The 27,213-nt window shown below is 37.4% G+C and overlaps 1 protein-coding gene across 1 annotated transcript; it reads left to right on the top strand.

Moving 5' to 3' along the window:
• The first annotated feature begins 793 nt into the window (after positions 1–793).
• Positions 794–9,812, top strand: LOC138793817 (uncharacterized). The gene is made up of 12 exons (XM_069972519.1): positions 794–928; positions 1,010–1,305; positions 1,525–1,587; positions 2,262–2,318; positions 3,990–4,034; positions 5,054–5,119; positions 5,516–5,548; positions 6,183–6,212; positions 6,307–6,357; positions 6,490–6,522; positions 8,994–9,085; positions 9,648–9,812. The coding sequence occupies exons 1-11, from the start codon at positions 859–861 to the stop codon at positions 9,045–9,047; spliced, it is 798 nt and encodes a 265-aa protein (XP_069828620.1). The 5' UTR covers positions 794–858; the 3' UTR covers positions 9,048–9,085; positions 9,648–9,812.
• The last annotated feature ends 17,401 nt before the right edge of the window (positions 9,813–27,213 follow it).

Here is a 27,213-nt window from a genome sequence, read left to right as displayed (position 1 = left end):
AGGTTGCAAATAATAAGCATGTTCATTATTTAGACAGTCATAATCAATTGCAGCCGTTTTCTATACTGTTTGTGTATAGGCTTGATCGAACAGCAGAAAAAGCTAGGTTCGATCGACCCTTGAACCTAGCCGGACCTTCCGCATTTGATTCCTAATGCCTTCCCGATCCATGCGGAAGGAGGAGACATCCCCGGGATCACCTGGAATTCTGGGATTCAGCCTGGGTAATAGGCTGTATCATGGAATTCCAGGCAGTCCCCGGGCTGTCTCCTCCTTCCAAACAAACCGGGAAGGCATTAGGAATCAAATACGGAAGGTCCGGTTAGGTTCGAGTTCGATCGAACCTAGCTTTTTCTGCTGTTCGATCAAGCCTATTTGTGTACTGCCGGACGATTTCCTATTGACTTTAATATAGTGCATTATTACATTAATGGTATGGCCACATTTTTATTGGCACATTGGCTCTATTTTGGTACTATTTTACTGTTTGTGAACATAGCCTCAATATGCCTTATTAGTTGGTGCATATATGTGAATAACTTGACTGAATAAATATTAAATACGAATTAATTGAAGAATAAATAATCAAGCGGACATAATATATAACTGTCACATTGGAATAGTTTCTTATCTCCTGCATACATGGAAAAAAATACCTAGATGAAAAGATGAAACAATCATTATCACACTTTGAGAGCTAAAATTTACTGATAAGGAAATGATAATAAGATTTTGGCACCTCCAACATGTCCTTTTGACCTTGCTCCAGTATAAAGCAGGGAGCTATCAAGCGATCATTCGCACAGTTCTTGCTGTTGGTGCTGCTATTCACGGTTTACTACTAAGAACTATACCAACATGAAGATCGCTATTGCCTTTCTCCTATTGTCCGTAAGCTGCTGCTTTACTTTACCAGTTGACAACAAAGGTTGGTAAAATAAGTGTTGAATAGCACAAAAATGGTATGCCATGTATTATACATTAATTTTATAAATATGCATTTTTGTAGATCAACCAGCTGCACCTGTGCCAAAACCTGTAGTAAAACCTGAACCAAAAGTTCCAGAAACTAAGCCAAAACCAGTTCCAAAAGAGCCACAGTCCGTTCCAAAAGAACAAAAGCCTGTTCCTAAGAAAGAAGAGCCTGTTCCTAAGAAAGAAGAACCTGTTCCTAAGCAGCAACAGCCTGTCCCTCAACAGCCAAAGCCTGCTCCAAAGCCTGCCCCAAAACCTGCTCCAAAGCCTGCTCCAAAACCTGCTCCAAAGCCCGTCCCAAAAATTGACTGCCTTGTCGACCTGTTGAAGGTATGCTTTGCATAATCACAAGAGCTCAACTAGGCCATTGAAAATGCATAGATCGCTTTTAAAGGAGCGTCTAGTCTGCTGACTATAGGGCAAAATGATTCAAAACTAGTGAACCTTAAAGTGAATCTGTCAGCTGCAATCCAAATTTCAAACTGCTGACACACAGAGACAGTTATATGTTAATCACATTTTAACATATGTTTTGTAAACCAATTACAGAAAGATGCTCCAGCGCTGCTGAAGAATTTAGGAACCCTTCTATGTAACTACAGAGTTGCCGAGGTAAGAATTAACAGTTGTTACCATGTTCCAGGCTGTTACTCCCAATTGTCCTCTCCATTAAGTACATTAGCTCAGTAGTCCTAGATATTTTTGAGCACCAGCAAACTCCGCCCACCAGCTGCTGACTGGCAGTTATCTATCCATGTTATGTAAAGACAGTCAACTGTCAATCAACAGCTGGAGGGAAGGGTTCAGCACTAATCCAATTCTCCTGCATATTGGGAGAACTGCTGAACAGAATGATGTAAGTAATACACCAATCTGTTCAGCATTTTTGCCACTAGTTTATATACCCTCATTTAAGGCAGCATTAACCCTTCGTTTGATGCAGCAATCATTTGTGTGGGCCGGGAAAATGATTTATTGTGCCTTGTAAATCCTTCAATATGGATTCAAGTTAAAACGCTAGATCACAGGTAATATACCTGCAGTAGTGACAGTTTAATCCCCTGGACTGTGTTCACTTTATACCATGGAAAGATGCACAGGAAATAAATAGAAGATGAAAGACCATATAATTTATGACTTTATGTTATGGAGTTGAATAAAATATCACTATAATTGCATAGGTTTTTTTTTTTTATAATAATTGCATGATTTTTTGATTCTAGTAACATTCAAACAACTATGTTTCTGCCCTATGAAATAATAATATATATATTTTTTTTATTTAGAGACAACAAAATGTTGCTTACTTCATTTCCTTCCTGGAACAAGTAGACAATATTCTGGTAAGATTATTTAATTATATTAAAGGGCAACACTTAAAGATATGCAAGGCAGCATTTATACCTGGGCCCTGGTGTCAGGGGGCTAAAAGCCTTCTTGCCAGCACTAGAAAACAACATGTTCTCTAGTACAGCTAGCAATCAATTTACATGTCAGTGCCAACTTCTTAGCTCTCCCAGTCATTTCACACATCCTTGTAAAATGTACTGTTAGGGCCCTATTCCACCAGACGATTATCGTTTGCATAATCGTTAACAATTAACGATCTCAAACGACTGCTATTGCAAAAGACCTGAAAACGTTCAGTCATTTCCATGGAACGATAATCGTTACTTATGATCGTAATTGCGATCGTTTCTCTTCGCTATTGCGTTTGTATCTACTGCGAACGACTGAACGATGTCTTATAAAGCGATCAACGATTTCTCATTCGGTCGTTAATCGTTAACTGCATTTCAACCGAACGATTATCGTTTAGATTCGAACGATTTAACGATAATCTGAACGATAATCGTCCGGTGGAATAGGGCCCTTAAAGTGGCACTATTAGCAGGTTCTTCCCAGAGAACCTGCTGATATGCCGCAGTAGCTGTGTACCTCAGTAGTACATAGTTTAACCCCTGTCCTCCCCCGCATTGTTTGTTAAATCGCTAAATGCTTTTATGCAAATTACTAGCATAAGAGCATTTAGGTCATTACTTTGCCAGAGAGCATTGCAGCGTTCCGCCCAACCTGCCCTCTGCCGTCCTGCCCACTATGCATATTCATAACTGCATAGGAAGCTCTATACAGGACGGCTGCGCAGGGAAGCAGTCCCGGCCGAGACAGGCTGCTTCCCACACATGCCCGAGCTCCCCGGGCCGTTGCCGATCCTTCCGGAGGTCCCTGAGGACATAAGTATGAGATAAACTTTATACTTACGCCTTAAGGGACCTCCGGAAGGATCGGCGGTGGCCCGGGGGGGTTCGCAAATGCTCGGGAAGCAGCCTGTCTTGGCCGGGACTGCTTCCCTGCGCAGCCGTCCTGTATAGAGCTTCCTATGCAGTTATGAATATGCATAGTTGGCGGGACAGCTGGTGGCGGGCTGGGCGAGACTTAGCAATGCTCTCTGGCCCAGAGCAACAGCCTAAATGCTCTTATGCTAGTAATTTGCATAAGAGCATTTAACGATTTAACAAACGATGCGGGAGAGGACAGGGGTTAAAGAAGTGGCTATATACTACTGAGGTACACAGCTACTGCGGCATATCAGCAGGTTCTCTGGGAACCGTGCTAAGAAAAGTTCCATTTTAAGTAGGTTTTGCCATAAAGAACAGTTATAACCTACCCACCGGACATGTAATATATGTTAGATTACTGAAGGCTACACCAATTGGATCCCCATGAATCCTTTGACATGTAACCTGCTATGTCAAGACATCTACAACATGAGAAATGCAAGCATGCCACATATTCTTGTATTTTGCTGGCCTATCCTCAGCATACAATAGATAGCTAGATAGATACTGTAGATCGATCTATTATCTCTTTTGTATTTTACAGTTCACTTCTTTTCACAATCAATTGGTTCATTAGAGTAGCTGTATGTATTTAAGGCCACTTAATTTGTCTTAAAGCTGTTTTGATGTTACATGTATAAGAGGATGTTAATATTTTCTATTCATCCTACCCAGAAAGAAGTTGGCTGCACTTTAAGCAACCTTCTGGGAACCTCAGTGGTAAGAGAACCTCATATTTCTTCTATCTGTTGTTAATATTTACTCTGATAACAATAATAGAGACACTGGCAAGTCAGTCACTGATTTCTCACCACATATTACATTGTAATAATCCAAGGGTAAATAAAAGGTGTTACACAAGGGAAGAAATGGAAAACCTGAAGAAAGAAATATCTGCAGGGCATTTACCAAGGAGTCCTGCCATTCCGATAATATGTCACTTATCAATGGTTCAGTGCCACCTCATATTGTATACACTTTGCGGGAGATTTATAAAAGGGTGTAAATAAACACCTGGTGTAAACTGCCCACAGCAACCAATCACAGCTCAGCTTTCAGCTCTTGTAGAATAAAAGCTAAGCTGTGATTGGTTGCAGTGGGCAGTTCACACCAGGTGTATGTTTACACCCTTTCATAAATCTCCCTCTTTATGTTTTACATAAGGCTATAGCTGTCATTTTGGTATACTGTCACCTTTTATGAATATATTAAAGGCTATGTTCACACAACGTCAAAAATAGAGAAAAGGCGGACAATTTTGATATTTAAGCAAACGTCCGTTTTTGCAGCGATTTAACTGACTGCAATGGCAATGCATTGAAGTCAATGGGAAGACAGACGTCCAATGCACACAATGCATTGAATAATGGAAGTTTTTACCGCAGATGTAAAAATAATGAACATGATCATTATTTTCAGACGTCTTTTGCAAACAGTGGACGTTTTTAATTAGTAGTTCACACAGTTTTTATTTTGTCACCGTTCTCTCTGTTTTTACTATAAAACTCAATGGACTTTTCAATTAAGACACAACCAAAGGCCAATTAGTAATCCCAAACTAGAATAATGTACCAACACCAGTCATTGCACGTCATTTTAAACGGAGCTGAAATAAAGTTGTGTGAACATAGCCAAATACATACATTTTATGACTGGTGACAAAAAATATTGCCATATTGATTATAAAATGCAGATGATATAGAATAATCTGACATAAACACAACTTCAACTTATTTCAGACAATCAATACTCAAGATGCTGCACAACTGGCAAATGAAGTTTCCCTCATTTTATTCAACTTCCTGGTAAGACACATTTTTTCATATTAGTGTGTGTGCCCTATATATCTATATTCATCTGATCAATGAATGTTGTTTTAATAAATATTACCATCTGGAAGGTTAGGGATTCTTTTTCTCTAGCTTCATTATTTCATGTTTCTCTATATGAACAGGAGATGCCCAGCTGATAACAATGAAAGTTAATGGCCGCACAAACGATCCAGCAATCGTTTGTATGGGCCGGCCACATGATTTATTGTGCCTTGTAAAGGAACTGAAAGAAAACTCTGATCTTGCTGATTTGTATCCGTACATATTGATTATTACATTACATTACATTGATAAATGTCTAAAATTCGACATGTTACTATTGATACAATAATTTGCTATGATGGTACAATCATTTTTGTTTCAATATAGGAAGACATCATTGAAAGAGTTGTGAAGATTTTGGTAAGGATCAGTCCTTATAAGAGTTATACATTAATAATTATGTATAATTGATTTTAATTCATCCTAGGGGCCTCAAAATGGTGCTTTCAAAACTCCAAACAATAAGCCCTTATACCACTATAATGAAGAGAAAATAACTGCTATTCACCGTAAGGCTATGTTCCCAGTAAAATAATACCAAAATATGGCTGCAATTTTGACTGAAAATAAAACAGTGTGTGAACAGGTGAAAAAAATGGCTGTATTTTGCATAAACAGGTAGTAAATACTAAGCATGTTCATTATTTTGATGCTCACAATCAATCACAGCCACTGTTCTATACGATGTGTGCACTACCGGCCTATTTTGCATTGACTTCAATGGAGTTCATTGCCTTTTGTATTATTTTACTGCGCATGAACAAATTCTAAAGCTGAAAACAATATTGTCATCACTTGGCTATGATAGACTATATTAATACCTAAACACATACCATAATGCCTAAACACGGTTTCAACCTAGCCTAAATTGTAAGTTTATAAGGTAATTTGTATTTCTACATATGCAATACATTCCCCCCCCCCTAATCTTTTGTGGTTGTGTTTCCTATTAAGGATTATATGATAATATTATTTTTTTATCATAATTATTTAGGAAGACATTCCCATCCTCCGCGATTTTATCGTAAGTCAAAGTGCTTGTTGGTTTCCCATATAAATGCCAGAAATGATTCCATGTGATTAGTGAACTTATTGCCTTTGTTTTGTGTCATTTTTAGAATGATGGTCCTCTTACCACAGATGTCAGAGATCTTGCCTGCAGTGTGTTGGTGAGAATAGTCATTTATTAACATTGATATGACATTGGTGAGCTCTAGAATTTCATATTCAGATGCAATTATTTTTAATATATACTTTAAAGTTATATATTCCAATCTGTATTATATCCTTTTTGTTGACAGAACCATTATCTTACAAAGATTGCCGACATTCTGGTATGATTTTTAAGATTTTTATTAGCACTATTTCACAGCAATATAAAAGATAATTGAACTTAAGGAACAGTTTTATATAACCTCATCTCAGTGTAAGTTTTTAATTGTTTGTCCTATCTACCATTACCTGTGCAGCTAGTGTGTACATCCACAGCCTTAACTTTAACCTCTTAATGACGAATGACGTGAATCTATGCCATGCATGTCTGTAACTTAATGATGCATGGCATAAATTTACACCATCATCTGCAGGATCTCTATGAAGCAAGATTAGTAGCTGAGCTCTCTCTATAAAGGATGAGGACCGGCCGCTACCAGATGCAACAGTCCTCACTGTTAATGATGGGCCGCCTCGGTCGTGTGGCCTCTTGCTGTTAACCCTTCAGAGCTTTTTTCACTGTTCGAGTAATACTTACCTCCATGCAGTCAACTTGACATTCTTCACATAGAAAATCGCCAACAATACTGATCAATACTATGCAATGGCATAGCTTTGAACAGTATTAGCAATGTAATGATTGTACTGTATGTAATAGTCCCCTAGAGAGACTTGAAAAGTGTGGGAAAAAAATTATAACAAAAATTAACAATAAAAAAAAGATATAGCCCCTCCCCCAATAAAAGTTTAAATTACCCCCTTTCCTATTTTATATTAAAACACTGTGTGTGTAGTTATCTGATCTAGTTTATAACAATAGTGTTCCCATATGGTAAATGGTGAAAATGACAAAAATCAAAAAAGCACCACATTTGCTGATTTTTTTGGGGTACATTATATATCAGGGGAGCGATTCAAACATTCCATCTACACAAATATGATACCAACTAGAGATAATGGCACAAAAAAATAAGACCCCAAAGAGCCGTGTATGGTGAAAAATAAAAGCGCTATCTGGCCAGCATTTTCAGATTTTTCTCACTTCCAGGTTTCACTAAAGTGAATGGGAGAGAAAAGGCGCACTGGCAGCCTTTTCATTGGCTGGAATGCATCACATGACTTACAGCTTGCTCAGCCAATCAGGGCTGAAAAAAGCTGGAAGGTTGGGGGAACAGGGCCAGATAGCTTATTAACATACATTAAGAAATTATATAACTTTGTAATGTGTGTTAAATAAGCTAAAAACACAAAATGCCAGAGTTGGCCAAAATCCACTGGGTCCTAAGGGGTTAATGGCAGATTAACCAATGGTCCTTTTACACGGAGCGATTATCATTCGAATTTTTACAATAACAATTGCATTTGAGCGATAATTGGCTTATGTAAACACAGCGATCAAGCGACAAGCAAGACATCCTTCATATTGATCTTTCAACATGTTCTGAAATCATCGTTGGTCGTTTGCTGAAAATTCACAGATCGCTTCATGTAAACAGTCTTTCACCAATTGACCCCATGTGTGAGATGGGCTTAAGTGATCTTAAAAGTATCCCAATAACGATTTTTTCAAACGATTTATCTCTTCGTTTAAATGCTGATTGTTATGAAAATAAAATTGTTGCCTAAAAATCAGTAATCGGTCGATTGGGTGAATTATCGCTCTGTGTAAAAGGACCATTAGTCAACATTGTGTCAACCTAACTCTCCCAAGTTTTGGCAGATCTCTTAGTGCTCAAAGTAAACTATGTGTCCAGTACTGGGACCCAAATACAGGAAAACTATCATAGAAGTCTGTGACATGATGACAAAAATTATTTAAAAAGGAGCATCTTATTTTTAATATGTACTGTAGGTCAAATATTTGCTTAACAGAAATGGATCACTGTTTGGCTATGTTCCCACAATGTTTTGTTCTTGTCCGTTTATAATTTTCTAAATAGATGTCTGTCAGTTTGGCAACACATCAGTGCCATAACAGCTGTTAGTACATTATTCTAGTTCAGGTAGACTGATTGCTCTTTGGGTGTATGTTTAATTGAAAAGATACAACTAAAGTAACTGTGAAAAACAAAAAAATAACATCCATTGTTAGCAAAAGTGAACATAGAGTGAACATAGCCTTTTTTTTAAGTGAAAAATGTCTGTCTTTTGATAAACACGGACCATACAACAGTATACAAAGTGCCTAATGCACTAACCTAAAAATTACAACCGTTTCCTTTATTTTAAGTGTATAAACATAGCCTTAACATTTCTGTAAAAATAAGCGTTAATTCACTATTTAGGCCCAAATAATGGCATTCTATTTAAAAAGAGTCATAATACTGTACATGAGCTATATTACAAGTGAAGAAGGAAAATGAAACTGCACTCACTCGTTTAAATTTTCTTCGTATTTATTGGCACATCGTAGTAAAAATTGGACAAGGTGCAGACACAGCGGCGGCAGACGCCATGGAGATGAGGTTACAGGCTTGTTTCATGCCCTTACGGCGCTTCTACGGACCACCCTCTGTACATAAGCTATAGTTTAACATATATCCATGTGTTTACAAATATGTATATAACAGTGAACTTCATGTTTCTCTTGTAGACTATCATCGCTGATATTACTGGAGGACTTACTCAGATCATCGAGGGGCTGTAGAGAGGCGATATGTGCTTTGAAACCAACGTGAAATAAAAGTATGATAGCCTGCAAAAATGTGATATGCAGTGCTTCACCAAGTTTTCATTGCCAAGAGCACATTAGAGTTTCTTTGAGTGCAAATGTACAACAAAATAATATTGGCCTATATTCTTTAAACTATGTTTGCAAACTGTCTTTTTTGTACTTTTGATGCCAAATAATGGCCATTATTTTATGATGATGGTTATTATGTGCATAATAACAACCATCATTATAAAATAACAGCCTTTATTTGACATCACATGGCCATAAAAAGATGGTGTCTGAACATACCCTTAAAGTGTGTAAAACAGAAACTTTTGTAAATTGCTCACAGTAGCCAATCACATCTCAACTAACATTTCACCAGAGCTGAAAGCTGAGCTGTGATTGGTTGCTGTGGGCAGGTCACACTAGTTTCTTTTTTACACACTTAGATAAACTTGGGCCATTTAAATAAACAATCACATTTGCAAAGCCCTGCAGTGGATAAGTCTTATACAGAGAGCTTTGTAACTGATGTCAGCAGTCAAGTGCTATGTGACATGATTAATGGTAATTGTATTCATTCTTTTACAGGCAGCATCATGATGCCTGGTGATACCTTTCAACACCTTCCAATCTCCATCCCATTTGATGTTCACAAAAGACGTTTTCCTATTTTTGCATATCACATACATTGTATATACCTTTATGGGAGATCTGTGTTCTACAACATCAAAAATAAATACGCCTCTATGCAAACATGTGTCCTTAATTTTTGATTTTAGTATATTTCTAGCTGAAATGTAAATGTAACAAAATGGCACTGCTTTGGCAACTTTTTTTTGTAACAGTCTCACAGCAAAAGAGCAAGATGATAGCAGGAATCACCGATGTAGATAAATGAGGCTTTATTTGGACAAAAAGGCATAAACAGCAGGTGCTTTCCAATAGTCAATGAGCGACGGCTGTAAAACGCTACCTCCTAAGTGCCCAGGTACAATGTTAACTTCTAGTGTACTAAGCGAATACAGTGACAATCTTAATAATAACAATAGTTACTGTAACTTCTGAAACAAAATTATAAACATTTACAAAAACAAAATAACAGTTTGCTTTGAGAACCGTTATACGCTTATTATTACGGCTGAACACCACAACATGAGAGTATAACTGCACATGAAAACATTACACTGAGGTCCAGAGTATTAGCCAGCAAGTGGATCAGTGGATCACTTGGGGGAGATTTATCAAAGGGTGTAAAATGTAGACTGGTGCGAACTGCCCACAGCAACCAATCACAGCTTCTCTTTCATTTTACCAGAGCTAAAAATGATGCTGTGATTGGTTGCTGTGGGCAGTTTGCACCAATGTAAATTTTACACCCTTTGATAAATCTCCCCCCTTGTCTTTTGTCTTTCCAAGGATTTCTCCATACATTGTATATTAGTCAGTAATTTGTATCAAAACAAGAAATGGAATCAAAACAAGAATAATAGGGAGTCTTCCGAGCCATGGACCTACCATTGTTCCCATAAGTACTTTGTCAACACGTCACTAGAGATGAGCGAACCGGGTTCGGGTTCGAGTCCATCCGAACCCAAACAATCGGCATTTGATTAGCTGGGGCTGCTGAACTTGGATAAAGCTCTAAGGTTGTCTGGAAAACATGGATACAGCCAATGACTATATTCATGTTTTCCACATAGCCTTAGGGCTTCATCCAACTTCAGCAGCCACCGCTAATCAAATGCCGAAAGTTCGGGTTCGGATGGACTCGAGCATGCTCAAGGTTCGCTCATCTCTACACGTCACCCATTTGTCTCAGTGGTTAAAAAAAATGCCAAAGCTAACTAATGAAACACATTGATTCAGTATCAATATACTGAATTGAGTGACTGAACTGTCATGGTCTTTTTTATAGCAAACATAACTGTGAATTTATTCTAAAAATAAATAGGAGCGATATTGAATCTGTCCCTGGCTGCCTGCAATCTATTTAATAAAAATGAAAGTCTGTCTGTCCCAAATAGACTTCCAAACTCCTGAACCGTTTGACCCCAAATTTGTCCCACAGATACATTGGGTGCCCGGGAGGGTTATTGCGAAGGTCCTTTCCCCACCAGATGTACAGGATGGAGGGGGAGGGGGAAGAGCGGCGCCCCATAGAAATAATTGGGAAAATCTCCACACTGCACACAGGAGATATAATTAGCTGCATGTCTCCAGCAGTAAACGACAGTTGGGAGCCTTAGCAACCAATAGGATTACTGCTTTCACAAAGAGCTGGAATGTGAATGGTTGCTAGGGCTGCTGCCTCACAAGAGATCCACAGAAATAACTGGTAGACCCCCTACTCCATCTCTACAGTACATGTATATACAGGACCCCCTACTCCATCTATACAGTACATGTATACAGGACCTCCTACTCCATCTATACAGTACATGTATACAGGACCCCTAATCCATCTATACAGGTATACAGGGCCCCCTACTCTATCTATACAGTACATGTATACAGGACCTCCTACTCCATCTATACAGGTATACAGGGCCCCCTACTCCATCTATACAGTACATGTATACAGGAACCCCTACTCCATCTATACAGTACATGTATACAGGGCAGTATTACCAGCTGCTGCTGCCCTAAGCACTAAACCTGAAGACGCCCCATCCTCACTCACCAATTAGCATCAGGATAGGTAGGTAATAGCTCCAGACGTCACATTTAACACCGCCACACCAGACCTGACCATGACCGCTATACTGTGACTGGATAACACTGCCACACCAGACCTGACCAATACCACCATACTGTGACTGGATAACACTGCCATACCAGACCTGACCATTACCGCCTTACTGTAACTGGATAACCCCGCCACACCAGACCTGACCAATACCGCCATACCGTGACTGGATAACACCACTACACCAGACCTGCCCAATACCGACACACTGTGACTGAATAACACTGCCATACCAGACATGACCTATACCGCCATACTGTGACTGGATAACACCGCTATACCAGACCTGACCAATACTGCCATACCCCCCCTCGAAAAGACACCAGATTTTCTGAATGGGAGGGTACTGCCCCTCTGCAAGGTGCTACCCTAGGCACCAGACCATGGGTGCCTAATGGTAAATATGACCCTGCAGGTATACAGGACACTACAGGTATACAGGACCCCAAAACTATACACTACAGGTATACAGGACCCCAAAACTATACACTACAGGTATACAGGACCTCCACCAACTATATACTTCAGGTATACAGGACCTCCACCAACTATATACTACAAGTATACAGGACCCCCAAACTTTACACTACAGGTATACCGGACCTCCATCAACTATATACTACAGGTATACAGGACCCCAAACTATACACTACGGGTTTACAGAAACCCAAAACTATACAATTCAGGTATACAGGACCTTCACCAACTCTATAATACAGGTATACAGGACCCCCAAACTTTAAACTACAGGTATACCGGACATCCACCAACTATATACTACAGGTATACAGGACCCCAAACTATACACTACAGGTATACAGGACCCCAAAATTTTACACTACAAGTATACAGGAACTCCACCAACTATATACTACAGGTATACAGGACCCCAAACTTTAAACTACAGGTATACAGGACCCCAAAACTATACACTACAGGTATACATGACCTCCACCAACTATATACTTTAGGTATACAGGACGTCCACCAACTATATACTACAAGTATACAGGACCCCAAACTATACACTACAGGTATACAGGAACTCCACCAACTATACACTAAAGGACCCCAAAACTAAACACTACAGGTATACAGCACCTTCACCAACTCTATACTACGGGTATACAGGACCCCAAAATTTACACTACAGATATACCGGACCTCCACCAACTATATACTACAGGTATACAGTACCCCAAACTATACACTACGGGTTTACAGACAACAACAGACAAAAAATATTAAAGAGGTTTTCCTTTTATATGTACTAAAACTTGTCTCAGAGACTTGCAAAAACATTTCAAATTCAAAAAGGAAAACAAACTCTTTTAAAATAAAAACTGAAAAGTTGTGAGCCCATATGTATTCCCTTTTTTTCTTTTTTTTTTTTTAAATAAAAAGTGAGGTTCCATAAAGGCCTTATTCCACCAACAGATCTGACAACAGATTATCTGCCAAAGATTTGAAGCCAAACCCAGGAGTGGATTTGAAAAGAGGAGAAATCCAGTCTTTCTTTTATGACCTGATCTCTGTTTATAGTCTATTCCTGGGTTTGGCTTCAAATCTTTGGCAGATAATCTGTCGTCAGATCTGTTGGTGGAATAGGGCCTTTAGAAAACCATTTGGAGTGCCCGGCTTAAAGGAGGTAGCCGCACACCTCACAGAAGGAGCCCCAAAGATCGACAGTGGGGATGGCAATATATATTCAAAGGGCCACTAAAAGCTGAAAAGCTGTAGACTGTATACAGTGGAGTTGAGAAAGAGGTTACAAAAAGCCCTAGTTAAAATAAAAATGTAAGAAAACACAACAGGACTATGTTCACACATTTTTTGGCTGTATCCTGATAATTATAAAGAATCATTATTTATGGCCATAATTATCAAAATACAGCCATATTTATGCCTCAGCAGGTTTTCTGGTCAATTGTTATGTGTAATGCAAATTTAAGATTTCCCATTACTTCAAGAACACTTCCAACAGTGAAGCATGGTGGTAGGAGCATCATGCTGTGTGGATCCTTTTCATTGGCAGGGACTGGAAAACTGGCCAGGATTGATGACAATGAATAGAGAGCAATTCTTGAGGAAAACCTGTTTCCCTCTTATAGAGACTTGAGACAGGGACAGAGGTTTGATTTCAACCAGAACAATGACCCTAAGCATTCTACTAAAGCTACACTGGTTTAAAGTTTTGAGTGGTTTAAAGATTTGTCATTCAGGGCCAGAACTGTCTCTTGACAAGTCAGAGCCCCATTCTTTGCTGGAGATAAAATTATCATTACTCTGACATGATACAGATATTCAGATTAAATCATAGATGGCTGTGATAGGGAAGCCTTCCAGTGTTTCATGCTGCCTATAGTTTTGACAGCATTAAACTAATGACAGGTTCCCTTTAAGGGAAAATATAAAAATTTCTTTGAATGTCCTAGTCAAAGCTCAAATGTCAATCCAGTTTAGAGTCTGTGGAATGAACACTGCTGTTCACAAACATAACCCATTTAGTATGAGTCAGTTTTGCCTGGAAGAATGGAGATGTCTAGAGAGCCAAGCAAAGAGAGGAAGTATGATGGTCTATGCCTGGGGAAGTAGCAGGCTGGTAATATTTGGCTGAGGAGGACCAAAATAAATGGCCCTGATAGTACCAGACAGCGACTGCTTTGTTTAGTACCAGACTGGTTGTCGAAAATAGGTTTAGTTATTTATACAAAATGTTAGCGCCCCCCCCCCCCCCATAAAAAAAAAAACTATGAGCAGCCAGATACAAACAAGCAGTAGCAGCCTGGCACTACCAGGGTGGGAAGGGCCAATTATTTTGGCCTTCCCCAGTCAAATAATACCAGTTTGCAACCGTCCATTTCTGCTGATACCTGGCTCTTTATTAAAACTTACAGTATATATTTTTTATTGGATTTCTTTTTTAGTAGCATACTAATGCAGCTCACGTGATACAGAGGATATTGTACCATAGTTTGAAGTTTATGAAGAGTCATAATTTAGAAATAAAGGTTAGTTCTTACACTCAATAAATTAAATCAATTTCCATATATCTGTAACATAGATTACTATTTTTTCTGATGAAAATTTTACAGACATACCACATTTTACTTAAAACTATATTCTACAGTATATAATAAAAAAGTTAAAATGTTTAGTTTTGATGATACAGTTGAAGAAACCCAGTTAGATAGTTCTTTTGTAAGGGTACACATGTAATATAGCAGCTGTATTGGGTACCTCTAAGTAACTTATACAAAACCTAGCCTGTTGCCACAGGGTGCGTCCATGATGGGGAGAGCACCACACCACCCTGATAGGTAGCCCCTTAAGTCCCACTTGGTTGCGAGTATTGGAAGACAAATCGGGAAACAACAGGGTGGCTCCTTTTGTGTCAAAGTCTAACTTAAGGTGCGAGTATTGCAACATGACAAGGGCTTGCCAAGGCAGGCAGCTATCCACAGACAGCTGTTCTGGGGTATTTGCCCCTCATCAGTGTGGAGCAGGATTCTGGATAGTTGACAAATTTACTGAACTTTTTCACTGATCTCCTTGAGTTCAGTGATTACTGTGACTCTGAGTAACTTAGAAAGAGGATACCCAGCCCTGGTTGGTCCAATTTCCTTTGAAACTGTGTAAAAAGTACCCCTGTAGGACTTAATCCACAAAGGTTCTATACTGTTGAAAAATAAGAGGGGGATTTTAAGTGTAAAAAATATTGGGGGGGCTAAGTTTGCCCTTTACTAGAGACACCCCTATTCTGTGTTTATATCACTGCCTACAGAGATAAAATCCTATAGATTCCAGAAACATGATATATATGACTAGAAAAATATGAATATAAAAAGCATCCAACCTGGTGTTAGAAAAACTTTAATGCCAAATCCTTACTATAACCCACATTGCCTTAATCTTTGAAAGGAAAAGACTTCAGATCAGAATCAAAGTAAAACAAATCGTGCCAATGTACCTTCAACTGTGTTCATATCAATGCAAATCCTTATCAAAGAAAAAACAGAAAATGTTATGTAACAGAAGTCATGGCACTTGGTTCCCACAGGATGTACGGTACATACAGTTGGCACAGTTACTGACCTTTGATTGTTTTAGTTCTGTATAAAAAGAACAGTCATCTCAAATTGATTTCACCTAACATTTTATTTCAGCTCAGAACGTGAGACTTGTCCCATCACCAAAATGAAAATAGCTGTTGTGTTTTTAATTGCGGCCTTCGCCAGCTCTTTTGGTAAGGAAATGTTTTTAAAATTACATTTACAACTTATATTTAAACAAATTGGAAATTAACATCAAACTTTTTTTTCATCTTAATTTTCATCATAATGTTATGCTTCCCATAACATAAGGTTGAGCTTATCAGATCCAAATGGTGACCTCCTAAATATAGTAGATGTTAGGGGAACCAAGAAGCTTCAGGATATCGGTAATGTTGAGCTAGAACCTCTGCCAATTCTTAAAGTCCTTTTATGACTAAGTCCTATACACTTCACAAAATAGTAATCACAAAAAAGTTATATAACAACAATTAAAAGAATACAAGATAAATTTTGACTTTATACTGTATATTTTTTGGCTAATAATATTATGGGATTCCATTTTTTATTCTACACAGAAGCTGCATCAGTCTCACAGTATAACTGCCTTGAACAGCTATTTAAGGTAACCCTCATTCATAATACATGAAATCTAATAATAAAAACAACAACACACTTTCAGTTCCTCAAATTCCTTTTTTTCCACCCTGGTCACAAAGAATCGAAAGGTGGGTCAAGGGTTGAAGCAATGAAACGTAGGTTGATTATAGCAATAATAAACCACTGAGATAATGTCAGGTAATTCATATTGTTACAGCTGAACTTGTTTAACACAATGGTTTAATGTCTCTCAATTTCAGCAAGATGCCCCTGTTCTTCTACAAAGTTTGGCTACTTTACTCTGTGACTACAAACTTGCAAAGGTAACTAGTTACTGTATACTATATGTGTATATATTATTCATAAAATTACTATAATTCAAGCTCTCAATTTTTTATAGTAGTTATGCCCTAGAGCTAGAATATTGATAGAAAAGAGTGAGTCCTGTCTTTTGAAACCGGGAGAACATTTGCTTATAAGATACTTCCTAATGTTATATGCCTGGGTCTTATATCATATGTGACACTTAATGATAGGGGATAAAACAAATGATGCCTTTGTCTTTGTTTGTGGCCATTTGCAGAGTTATAAATGTCCAATTTTTCTTGGAAGCTGAAGTGCCACAGAAGTAATGCTGAGCTGCAACATGCATGCCTCCTAGGCCCCCACCACCACCACCACCATCACCACCACCACACCATCCCTATTTTGACTGACTGACATAGAGAGCTGAGACTCCAGCTATGTGTGTAAATTAGTCAAGGAAGGTAGAGGTAGGGAAGTAGGCATGCAGGTTTCAGACTAAAAAATAGTCCAGATATGAGATATTTATTGACCAGAACATGTGCAACTTTCAACATCCATTATGTCTACATCAAGAAATAATAATGATTATTATTTTATTTCTATACGCATTTACATAATAAAAGCTAGAAATTTGTTACATTACATATTTAAATTGAAATGTAAAACAGCTATATAATGAAAGAATTTAAAGATAAAATGCATAAAATTAAACAATTTGGTCCAGATTAATCAATCAGCCTTAAAAGGGGCTCTTGTCTCTAGTTGAGGTGTGGTTTGCAATTAAGCTCCATTCCTTTAAATGGAGCTGAATAGCAAAACCCCGCCCAAGCTGGAGACAAGAGTTGGGCTGTCTCTGGAAGAAAGTGGCCATGTTTTTGTAGTGCTGGATGACCCCTTCAAACCAAAACTGTCTGGTCTTGCCCATAGCAACCAATCACAACTCCGCCTTTATGTTTTTGAGCGCTGGTAAAATAAAAATAAAGCTCTGATTGGTCGCTGTAGATATAATCAGACAATATTGGCTTCAGGCAGAATGATAAATCTGGGCCTATATATGCTATATTGGGCTTTTTTTTTTTTTTTGAATGCAGCGTCTTTTTTTTTTTCTTCAATTGTTTTGTGGTTCATCCAGAAAGCTTGCTATCAACTGCTGTGCACTCCCTCTTATTCTGATAGCTATGTAAGTGACACTGATCTTTATTTGGTAATAGTTTCCTATGACTTATATTAACTTTTCTCCTCTTTTTTTTAGTCACAACAAAATGCTGTGCTGTTTGAACAATTTCTTCTAAAAGTAAATGCCCTTCTGGTAAGTTTTTTGTTTTATCCCTAACAGTTTTAATTTTTCTAATAATATATTGACACTTTGTAATGATAAGGATAATTACAAAAAAAAAAATGGGGAATTTTCTGGCATACATTTGTGTTATATAATGCCACTGTATCTGTACCCTATTTAAAGGCTGCCATTTTGTAGTTTTCAAATTGGTTCATATCGTTTTTTGTTTTTTATAATTTCCATATCATTAACCTTTTCACGACTATCAATGCCCAGGTCATTTTTGGATTTCAGCTTATAGGATAATAATGAACCCATAACTTCCTTTGTAGAGGGAGAAATCTCTGTCTGAAGCCCTATAGATGCTGCTGTCGTGCTAACCACAGTATCTATAGAGTTAACTGCCAGCATCAGAGGGCTGCCACGGATGATATAGACACAGCTCCTGTGCCTGTGTCACCCAGGGGACGTGTATTAATTTACAGCGAAGTGGTGGGAGGGGGTTAATTTGCAGAAACTTATACCTACATTTTATCCTTTTCCTTTATCCCCTCTCTTTTCCTTTCCCAACTCTTCCCTAACAAGAAAACTGCTGAAATTCCCCCTCCTGACCCTAATTATCATATTCTTTCTATTCCAGTTTCACCTTTTCTAAAATTATACTACAATTTTTTTTTACATTTTTCAGCAAACATACTTTTGCCATTACAAGGATGCAAGGGACCACTTCTTCTTTTTTATTTATATTCCCCATTTTTTCTCCTAAGAGGAAAGTTGTGGGGCTCATTCATATGATATTCTTATCAAACAATTGTCTAATTGATTTTTATTTATAATTTCAGGAAAAAGTTGGATGCACAATTGATAACATTCTTGGCACAAACGTGGTAAAAATATTGTATGATTTTTCTCTGTAAAATAAAAAGTGCTAATGTAATACATGATTTATATAAATACCTATCTATTTTTTTGCAAATGTTTTTAAAATGACACCCTCCTAGTGCCTCCATTGTAAACAGTAACTTCATACATTTAAAAATGTAAGTAAAAATTATTTAAAGATTAACTGTCATTAAATAGAACTTTTGACATGCCATCAGGCATTGCGCTGCTGCCGTGCTTTCGCCCTGGGTATAGTGAGACCCGGTGCAATCAATAACTTTTGAAATGCCTCATGACATCCAGAAATGACGTGATCTGGCAGCATCCAGTTTTTAGAAAATTATGGAGTTTATTCAAGCAGCATACACAGTGGCAACGTTTCGTCTTTCTCATGCCTGATGACTAAAGATGAGCGAACCGGGTTTGGGTTCGAGTCCATCGGAACCCGATCATTCGGCATCTAATAAGCGGTGGCTGCTGAACTTGGATAAAGCTCTAAGGTTGTCTGGAAAACATGGATACAGCCAATGACTATATCCATGTTTTCCACATAGCCTTAGAGCTTTATCCAACTTCAGCAGCCACCGCTAATTAAATGCCGAAAGTTGGGGTTTGGATGGACTCGAGCATGCTCGAGGTTCGCTCATCTCTACTGATGACGTGTCATAAAGCATCATGCTGCTGCCGTGCTCTCTCATTCCTGGTATAGTGAGACCCGCTGCAATCAATAACTTTTTACATGACTGATGACAAGTCAAAATTATTTTTAATGACTGATGATTGCAAAACTTTTATCAAAATAGATTTGATATTTTTGTTTTATCATGTATTTTGTAGACTATTACTCTTCAAGATGCTGAAAAGCTGGGAGATGATGTTGCAAATGTTCTGTTTGGATTTGTGGTAAGAATTATTATTTTTTTTATTTTTACCATAACAACATCTTGTAATAATTGTAACTATATATATTTTTGCTGGTGGCAGGATAAGCTGTTAAAATCCTTCCACCAGCATTGTCTGTTCAGGTGTGCCGAGGATGGAATTCATCCAGTAGCTTCATTGACTGCATTGTCAGTGTATACAGTCAATGGCACTGTCGGATCAACCAGCAGCATGATTTTGACAGTGTATCCAACCACCAGCAAGAAGTGATAGTTACTCTTTATATGATAAAGTAAATGGTAGAGTGTCTTTTCTTAGGACTCTTTGCTCTGTTCTTCACTTATTCCTACTGGAAATGTGTGAATAAAAAGACAACTTGGCTTTACAAATCTGCCTGCCAATGTTATGTGCCCCTTACTATCAAGGGAAGTGGTGCAAAAAAACAAGAAAATTTGATCCTGCATTGTTGTTATGAACACAGACAGGTATTTATTTTATTGTAAGACTATAGACACACTTGTGTTTAGTGTACAATAATGGTTGATCTGTCTGCATTACCTATACCTATTAGGCTATGTTTCCACACAGTTTTTTTGCTCAGTATTTTTCAACCAAAAACAGGAGTGGACTGAAAATACAGAAAGGCTATGTTCACACACTGTGGAAATTTAGTTAACAGTCGTCAATTAATGACAAATAATGGGCATTGTTTTAAAATAACTGTAATTATTTGTCATTAAATGATGGTCGTTCACTAAATTTCAGCAGTGTGTGAACATAGTCTTTCTGTGTTTTGCAATCCACTCCTCGTTTTGGTTAAAAAATACTGAGCAAAATACTGTGTGGGAACATAGTCGTAGGGAGGAAATAATTGTATCTCAGAAGAATCACAGATCTGGTACATAATACATGGGGTATTACTGCTTTGGTATTTCCTGTCATGTAAATATTAAGCTGATGTATTGACTATTGGATCAACTTCTCATTATGAATAATCAGTGATCTTTTGTACTTGTTTTTTACCTGGTTGTTGGGAAAATTTCACAGAGCAGGCTTAGCAACCCTAAGAGCAACCTATCCATGTTAATATTTTAAGGCATTGGTTTCCCTCTATAATAGCAACAGTGTCTGCTGGATCTGTTTCCTAATGAACACAAATGGTGAATTAAAGACCCTGCATACTATGGACAAAATGAAAATAGTTAGCACCTCTTAGCAAACTAAAATACTGTAAATGCACATGGGCATGAATACAGGAGTACAGGTACAAGAAAAACATAGAGCTCTCCCAGGGAGATATTACGCCAGTATTTTGCAACAAAATTATGGCACATTAATAAAGATGGTGCATTTAACAATTCCTGGCCGTGCCCCTTTTTGTAGACATGTTTCAAAACTGTCCAGTTAGATGCAAAAATTTTCAAGTGTGCATAATGTGGTGCAAACACCTGTATTTTAGTACAATCTGCATGGAAATTCTAGAAAATCTCTCCCAATATTTGTATTATTATTATTTTATAATGTTTTTATCTGAACTTTTAAACAACTTCTGACTTGTCAGGAAGTTGTGATCGATGGGGGCCCATTATTATTATTACTACTAGAACAAAGCGACAGAGGCGCTTACCTAAGCACAGTATCCCTTCATTTCTGCTCAGAAAGGGAGATAAACATGAAGGGACGCGGTGCTCAGGCGAATCCTCTCTGTCCTATATAATTTTAGGCTCAAATTTTAAACTGATAATAAATGAGCCCCATAATATTTATACATGTTACAAAAAGTATTGGAACTTGATAATGGTATTGGTTGTACTTACAAAATGAAAGAGGTGTAAGAACAGTAATAAAAAAATCAATTGAATAGTAAGTGTTATCATTTCTTCTTTTTTTAAAAAGGAAAGCATCATTGCCAAAGTGACCAAAATTTTGGTAAGTAAAATATATCCACATTGTTAATCTTGCAGTCTATGGCTATGTTCCCATGACGTTTTTTTCTTATTGGTTTATACATTTTTAAAATACCATCAGTTATGTTGAGGTTTGGCCACCCATCAGTACAGTTGATACATTTTTCTAATTTAGGTGGACCGATTAGCCTTTGGGTGTGTTTTTAATTGAAACTTGTTTTTATATGTGTGAAACATGTTTTTATGTGTGAATTATAATTTATAAATAAAACTGTTTATTGGTTCTTTGACGGGTGGTAAACAAGGCAAATTTTTATTTCTTTAGGATGACATTCCTTTCTTGGGTGACATTCTGGTAAGTAGAATTAATAAAATATTGTCAGTAGTAGTATCAGTAGTAGCAACAGTGGTATTATTAGTCCCTTATTCAGCAATACATTTGGTTAGAGTCATGCATGAAGTGCCATCATATATATCTTTCGAATACTTGAAAAATTGTACTGAAGTATTAAAGTGTAGGGAAAAAAAGGAAAATTAGGCATTTACATTTGGTTGCAGTACTAATCTTGCTGCTACCGCTTGGAGTACCACAGGTTGATATAACATAGAACTGCTAAGAAATAATCCAATTTACTACAATGTAATAAAGTTAATGTAAATTAGCATTAGCTGTCTTTAAAGAAGGTACCCTGTACATTAGACAAATCTCATTACTAGCCCATCCTGTGATCTAATTCACATGGGTAACGCCCAACTCTCTCTCAACAATAGATATCAGGGAAAAGACAGTTTGGGCTTTTGAAAATAAACATGGCTACACATGAGATATGCAGCTTATTCCCATTAACATAACCCAGAGTGCTAGGTCAGCAAGCATTTATCAGATGTTTAATAATTTATCTGTGTATGTCAGCCAATTCTATTTTCCATTGTCAGGCTAAATGATGAATACATTTTTTTTTATAGAACGATAAGCCTCTCAGTCAGGACATCAGGATTGTGTCATGTGGAGTACTGGTAAGAGAAGTGTTTATATATATATATATATATATATATATATATATATAGGTTCAAGCATTTACAGGGCTTTAGGCAGTCATTATGTTATCATATGGTGCAATAAAGATATATAGGTAGACAAGAGCACATGTTTAGTAAATGTTAAACAGTTTCATTAGGGTTCATACAATTTTTGATATATGGATGAGGGTGTGTTAAAAATAATTTATACTCACCTACAGTGGTCCCCCATTTGTCACTAATTGTTCCTGCTTCCAAGACAAGTCATCTCAGCAGGACCTTCCCACTCAGTGACTAAGGAGGGACCCCACCACGACCAGTGGATGAACAGGTTCTGCTGAGATGACTTGGAAACAGGAGCAAATTATGATGCATGGGAAACCGGACAGCACAGTAGAGGACTGGGGTAGATGGGTATGGCTTATTTTTTATTTCTACTGTGTCCCCAGTCATTTATCTAAAATTTTATGACCCCAGACACCCCTTTAAAAAGTTGCCTTCTCAGTCTAGCTTGTGAGCATATAATAGAAACATATAACTGTGTTTAGTCTTTCCCATGTACTTCATTTTATTAAGTATTTTATTATAATTTCTAGACTATATTTAAACTGTGGGTTGAATAATTTGTGTCTAGGTTGATATTTTAAGACGTTGATTAAACATTTACATTGTAAATGGAATATGTACAAAGATCCTCAATAAATATTAGGTAATTTTTCAAATAAAATGCATTTATACAGGGATCAACTGTGTATAAATACAATACTGCTGAAAAACCTTTTAGCTTCAGCTGGTTAGAAGTTCTGCTAGGAGAAACCCCCTATTGCAGTGTCCTATTGTAGATTGTCTCCTACTAATTTCTCAACCCCATTTTGTAGGCATATGCTTAGGTTTTCAAATCTGATAAGTTTATGTTTTAACGTACAATTTTTTAGTTGCAGAAAACTTTACTTAGCTCCATTCACTGTGCTTTCACTTATAGGTTGATGTCATCACAGATTTGGACAAAGTTCTGGTAAGATAAAACGTACTGTCAAAGACCCAAAAATTACAAGATGATCCAGCATGACTTTGAATAAAATCTTTCTGTCAAAGACAACTTTATTACTAAATTCAACATAAGAAATGTTATTAACTAATTTAATATAAATAATCGTCATAAGCAAGCAAAAGGTAATAAGTTATCAAACCAATTCATTTCAATTTGTATTTTTCAGAAATTTGTATCCAACATCGTAGGAAATCTTGCACAGAAACAATAAGATGCATATATGGCCAAGATCCAATTGATCTTGTAAGTATAATTTGCAATAAGGTGTTTGGAGTCTTTGGCTATGTTCACAAAACGTCTTTTCTTCTCCGTTTAAAATGACATCCGTCATTTTGAGTCTAAAATAACGGACGTTATTTAGCAGCCTGGCCTCCCCTTAGTGCACTGACGGGTGTTTTTACATTATTCTAGTTTGGGTTACTAATTGGACTTTGGATGTGGCTTAATTGAAAAGTCCATTGAATTTAATAGGAAAAACGGAGACAGAACGGTGACAAAAGGAAAACTGTGTGTGAACTACAAATAAAAAATTTCCGTTGTTTGCAAAAGACGCCCGAAAATAATGATCATGTTTATTATTTTGACTTCCGCGGCAAAAACGTTCGTTATTCAATACCCTGTGTGCATTGGACGTCCGTCTTCCCATTGACTTCAATGCATTGCATTGCAGTCAGTTAAATCTCAGCAAAAACGGCTGTTATTTTAAATATGAAAATCGGATGCCTTTTTAATATTTTTGACGTTGTGTGATCATAGCCTTTATTTGGGTTTGAGCATCTGAGAATCTTGCATAAGGATCTAAATCTGAGAACTACTCTAAGGCTAGGTTCCAACAGCATCATTTTAGGTTAAATAATGGACGTTATTTTATCATGACGGCCATAAATAATGGTCATTTTAATTTAATTAACAGCCTTCATTAAAAAAAAAACAGCCTTTTTTGCCTAAAAAAGACACTGGGGGACATTTACTAGGAAGTCCTATTTTTGTGAGTCTTCTAATGGGGATTGGTGTATATTTTGTTTCAATATCTTGTGAATGGTTTATTAAAATGTAGCACTGCTATAGTGATTGTATCTAAGGATAAAGTCCCAGAAAAGGTACAAAAAAACACTGCAAAAATTTGTGCAAACATATTCATCTGTTACTAAACAGACTTGGGTCTGCACCACTTTGTGCAACTTTTTAAAATGATAAATTGGGTGCTCATCCCGGCAGATAAAAAAAAAAGTTGCATCTAAAAAGTATTCACCCATCGAATATTGGTTCATAGGTAGAACTTACACCAAAAATTGGTGGAAAATCCAATTATTCACCTAAAAATAGAAGCAAAGCCCTTGATAAATTTTTACTCATTGTGTAGACATAGCCTCAGGGTATAAACCCACACACCGTATAAGCAGCGTATTTACTGCTGCGATACGCAGCAAATACGCAACAAATACGCAACAAATACGCAACAAATACGCAGCAGATTAGATCTAAATAACTGAACACAGCATCAAATCTAAACCATCAAATCTGCTGCGTATTTGTTGCGTATCTGCTGCGTATATGGTGTGTGGGTTTGTACCCTCAAGGAGCAATCCATGAATTACATGGCTGATTATTTATTTGAATGAATTAATATGCATAGAAACATAGAAACACAGAAGATTGTCGGCAGAAAAAGACCAGTAGGTCCATTTAGTCTGCCTTTTTAGTATTTTCTTTCTTATTATCTTAGGATAGATGTATGTTTATCCCAGGCGTGTTTAAATTCTGTTATTGTGGATTTACCAACCACCTCTGCTGGAAGTTTGTTCCAGGTATCTACTACTCTTTCAGTAAAATAATATTTTACCACATGTCTCAATGACCATCCCCAACAGGGGCAATTCTTGCCAAGAAAAGCTTAATACCAGGGTTTTTTTTAAGCATTTTCCATGGCGTTCAGTTGATTGTTGAGCTGTCCTAGTCATAGCCACCATTTATGATTATTTGATAATAGCTAGAGGCCACAGGTGTACAATGGTATTCAAATGTTCTACTAGGTAAAGCAATTAAAGACAAATACAGGTTTACTGTCCACTTTTTGAGAATTTGTGATAAGATACAGATAACTCTTTATATAAAGTTTTCCTCCTTTGCAAACTGTAGACCGTTCTAGACCTTTACAAATGCTAACTCAGAAATATTGCCAGGTGCACAACGACTGAAAAAGATTAACTTATTACATGAAGGGCTATGGTATAATTTTTAAATGTTTTGGCCTCTGTGGAAGAACTCTGATTGTAATGTATAATTTTCTTTATTCCAGACAGAAACATGATGTATTTTCATCGAAGAGTTTTACATCCTTACAACTGCACTAATTTCTTCAGTTATCAATAATAAAACAGTAAAAAATAAAGCAAAAGCAAAAAAAAGTGTTGTCTGCATTTTTATTGAGTAAATGAGAATTGCCCATAAATAATTTAAAGGGGTTGTCCAGTGAAAATCTTTTTCTTTCAAATAAACTGGTGTCAGAAAGTTATATAGATTTGTAATTTACTTCTAAAAATCTCAAGTCTCCCCATACTTATTAGCTGTTGTATGTCGTACAGGAAATGTTTTATTTTCAGTCTGACACAGTGCTCTCTGCTGACATCTCTGGCCGAGACAGGAACTGTCCAGAGCAAGAGAGGGTTTTCTGAGGGGATTCCCATAGAAAGCTTCTCCTACTCTGGAGAATTCCTTTCTCGGACAGAGATGTCAGCAGACAGCGCTGTGTCAGACTGAAAATAAAACATTTTCTGCAGGACATACAGCAGCTAATAAGTATGGAAAGTCTTGAGATTTTTTAATATAAGTAAATTACAAATCTATAGAACTTTCTGATACCAGTTAATTTGAAAGAAAAAGATTTTTTGCTGAACAACCCCTTTAATTAAATCACAATGTTAGTTTGGTCTTTTAAAGGGATCATGGCATGGATGCCCCAACAGAATTGCCGCCCGTCAGCAGAGATGACAGGATTACATAATTCGACAACCTCTTGACTACTTCCCCCCTGCCGGCCAGTTTACACATGTTCACCGGAAGACGCGTGGACTGCACTGGTTCGTGCTGGCACTAGGAAAAGTAGGCAACAAAGGACCATACAACTTCTGGTGAACATGTGTAAGTTGCCCGGCATCGGGGGAGTAGTCAAGTAGTTGTCAGATTATTTGCTCCTGTCATATCTGCTGCCGGGTGACGGAGGCTGCACTTCTATTAGGGGATCTGTGCCAATATCCTCCTCCGCACTAGGACATGTCCTTTTTTTCACTGCACTGATCGTGGTGGGGGTCGCAGCACGGATCGTGTGAATGAATTAATTGATTTGAATGGTTCCTAAAATTTTGTGGTTTCTGATCCACGACCATAGACAATTTTACAGCACAGGTGAACGCAGCCTAAGTGCAACGA

Source organism: Dendropsophus ebraccatus, chromosome 1, assembly GCF_027789765.1.
Source record: "Dendropsophus ebraccatus isolate aDenEbr1 chromosome 1, aDenEbr1.pat, whole genome shotgun sequence".
Classification (NCBI taxonomy): domain Eukaryota; kingdom Metazoa; phylum Chordata; class Amphibia; order Anura; family Hylidae; genus Dendropsophus; species Dendropsophus ebraccatus.
Note: the sequence above shows the minus strand (reverse complement) of the source record. Positions and strands in the feature narration are given on the sequence as shown.

What these genes read in the sequence shown, in the direction of transcription:
- LOC138793817 (XM_069972519.1), top strand. Translation starts at nt 859, where the DNA reads ATGAAGATCGCTATTGCCTTTCTCCTATTGTCCGTAAGCTGCTGCTTT. An exon ending in AACAAGTAGACAATATTCTG is followed by an intron (nt 2,319 to 3,989) that starts GTAAGATTATTT and finishes CATCCTACCCAG; the next exon opens with AAAGAAGTTGGCTGCACTTT. An exon ending in CAAAGATTGCCGACATTCTG is followed by an intron (nt 6,523 to 8,993) that starts GTATGATTTTTA and finishes TTTCTCTTGTAG; the next exon opens with ACTATCATCGCTGATATTAC.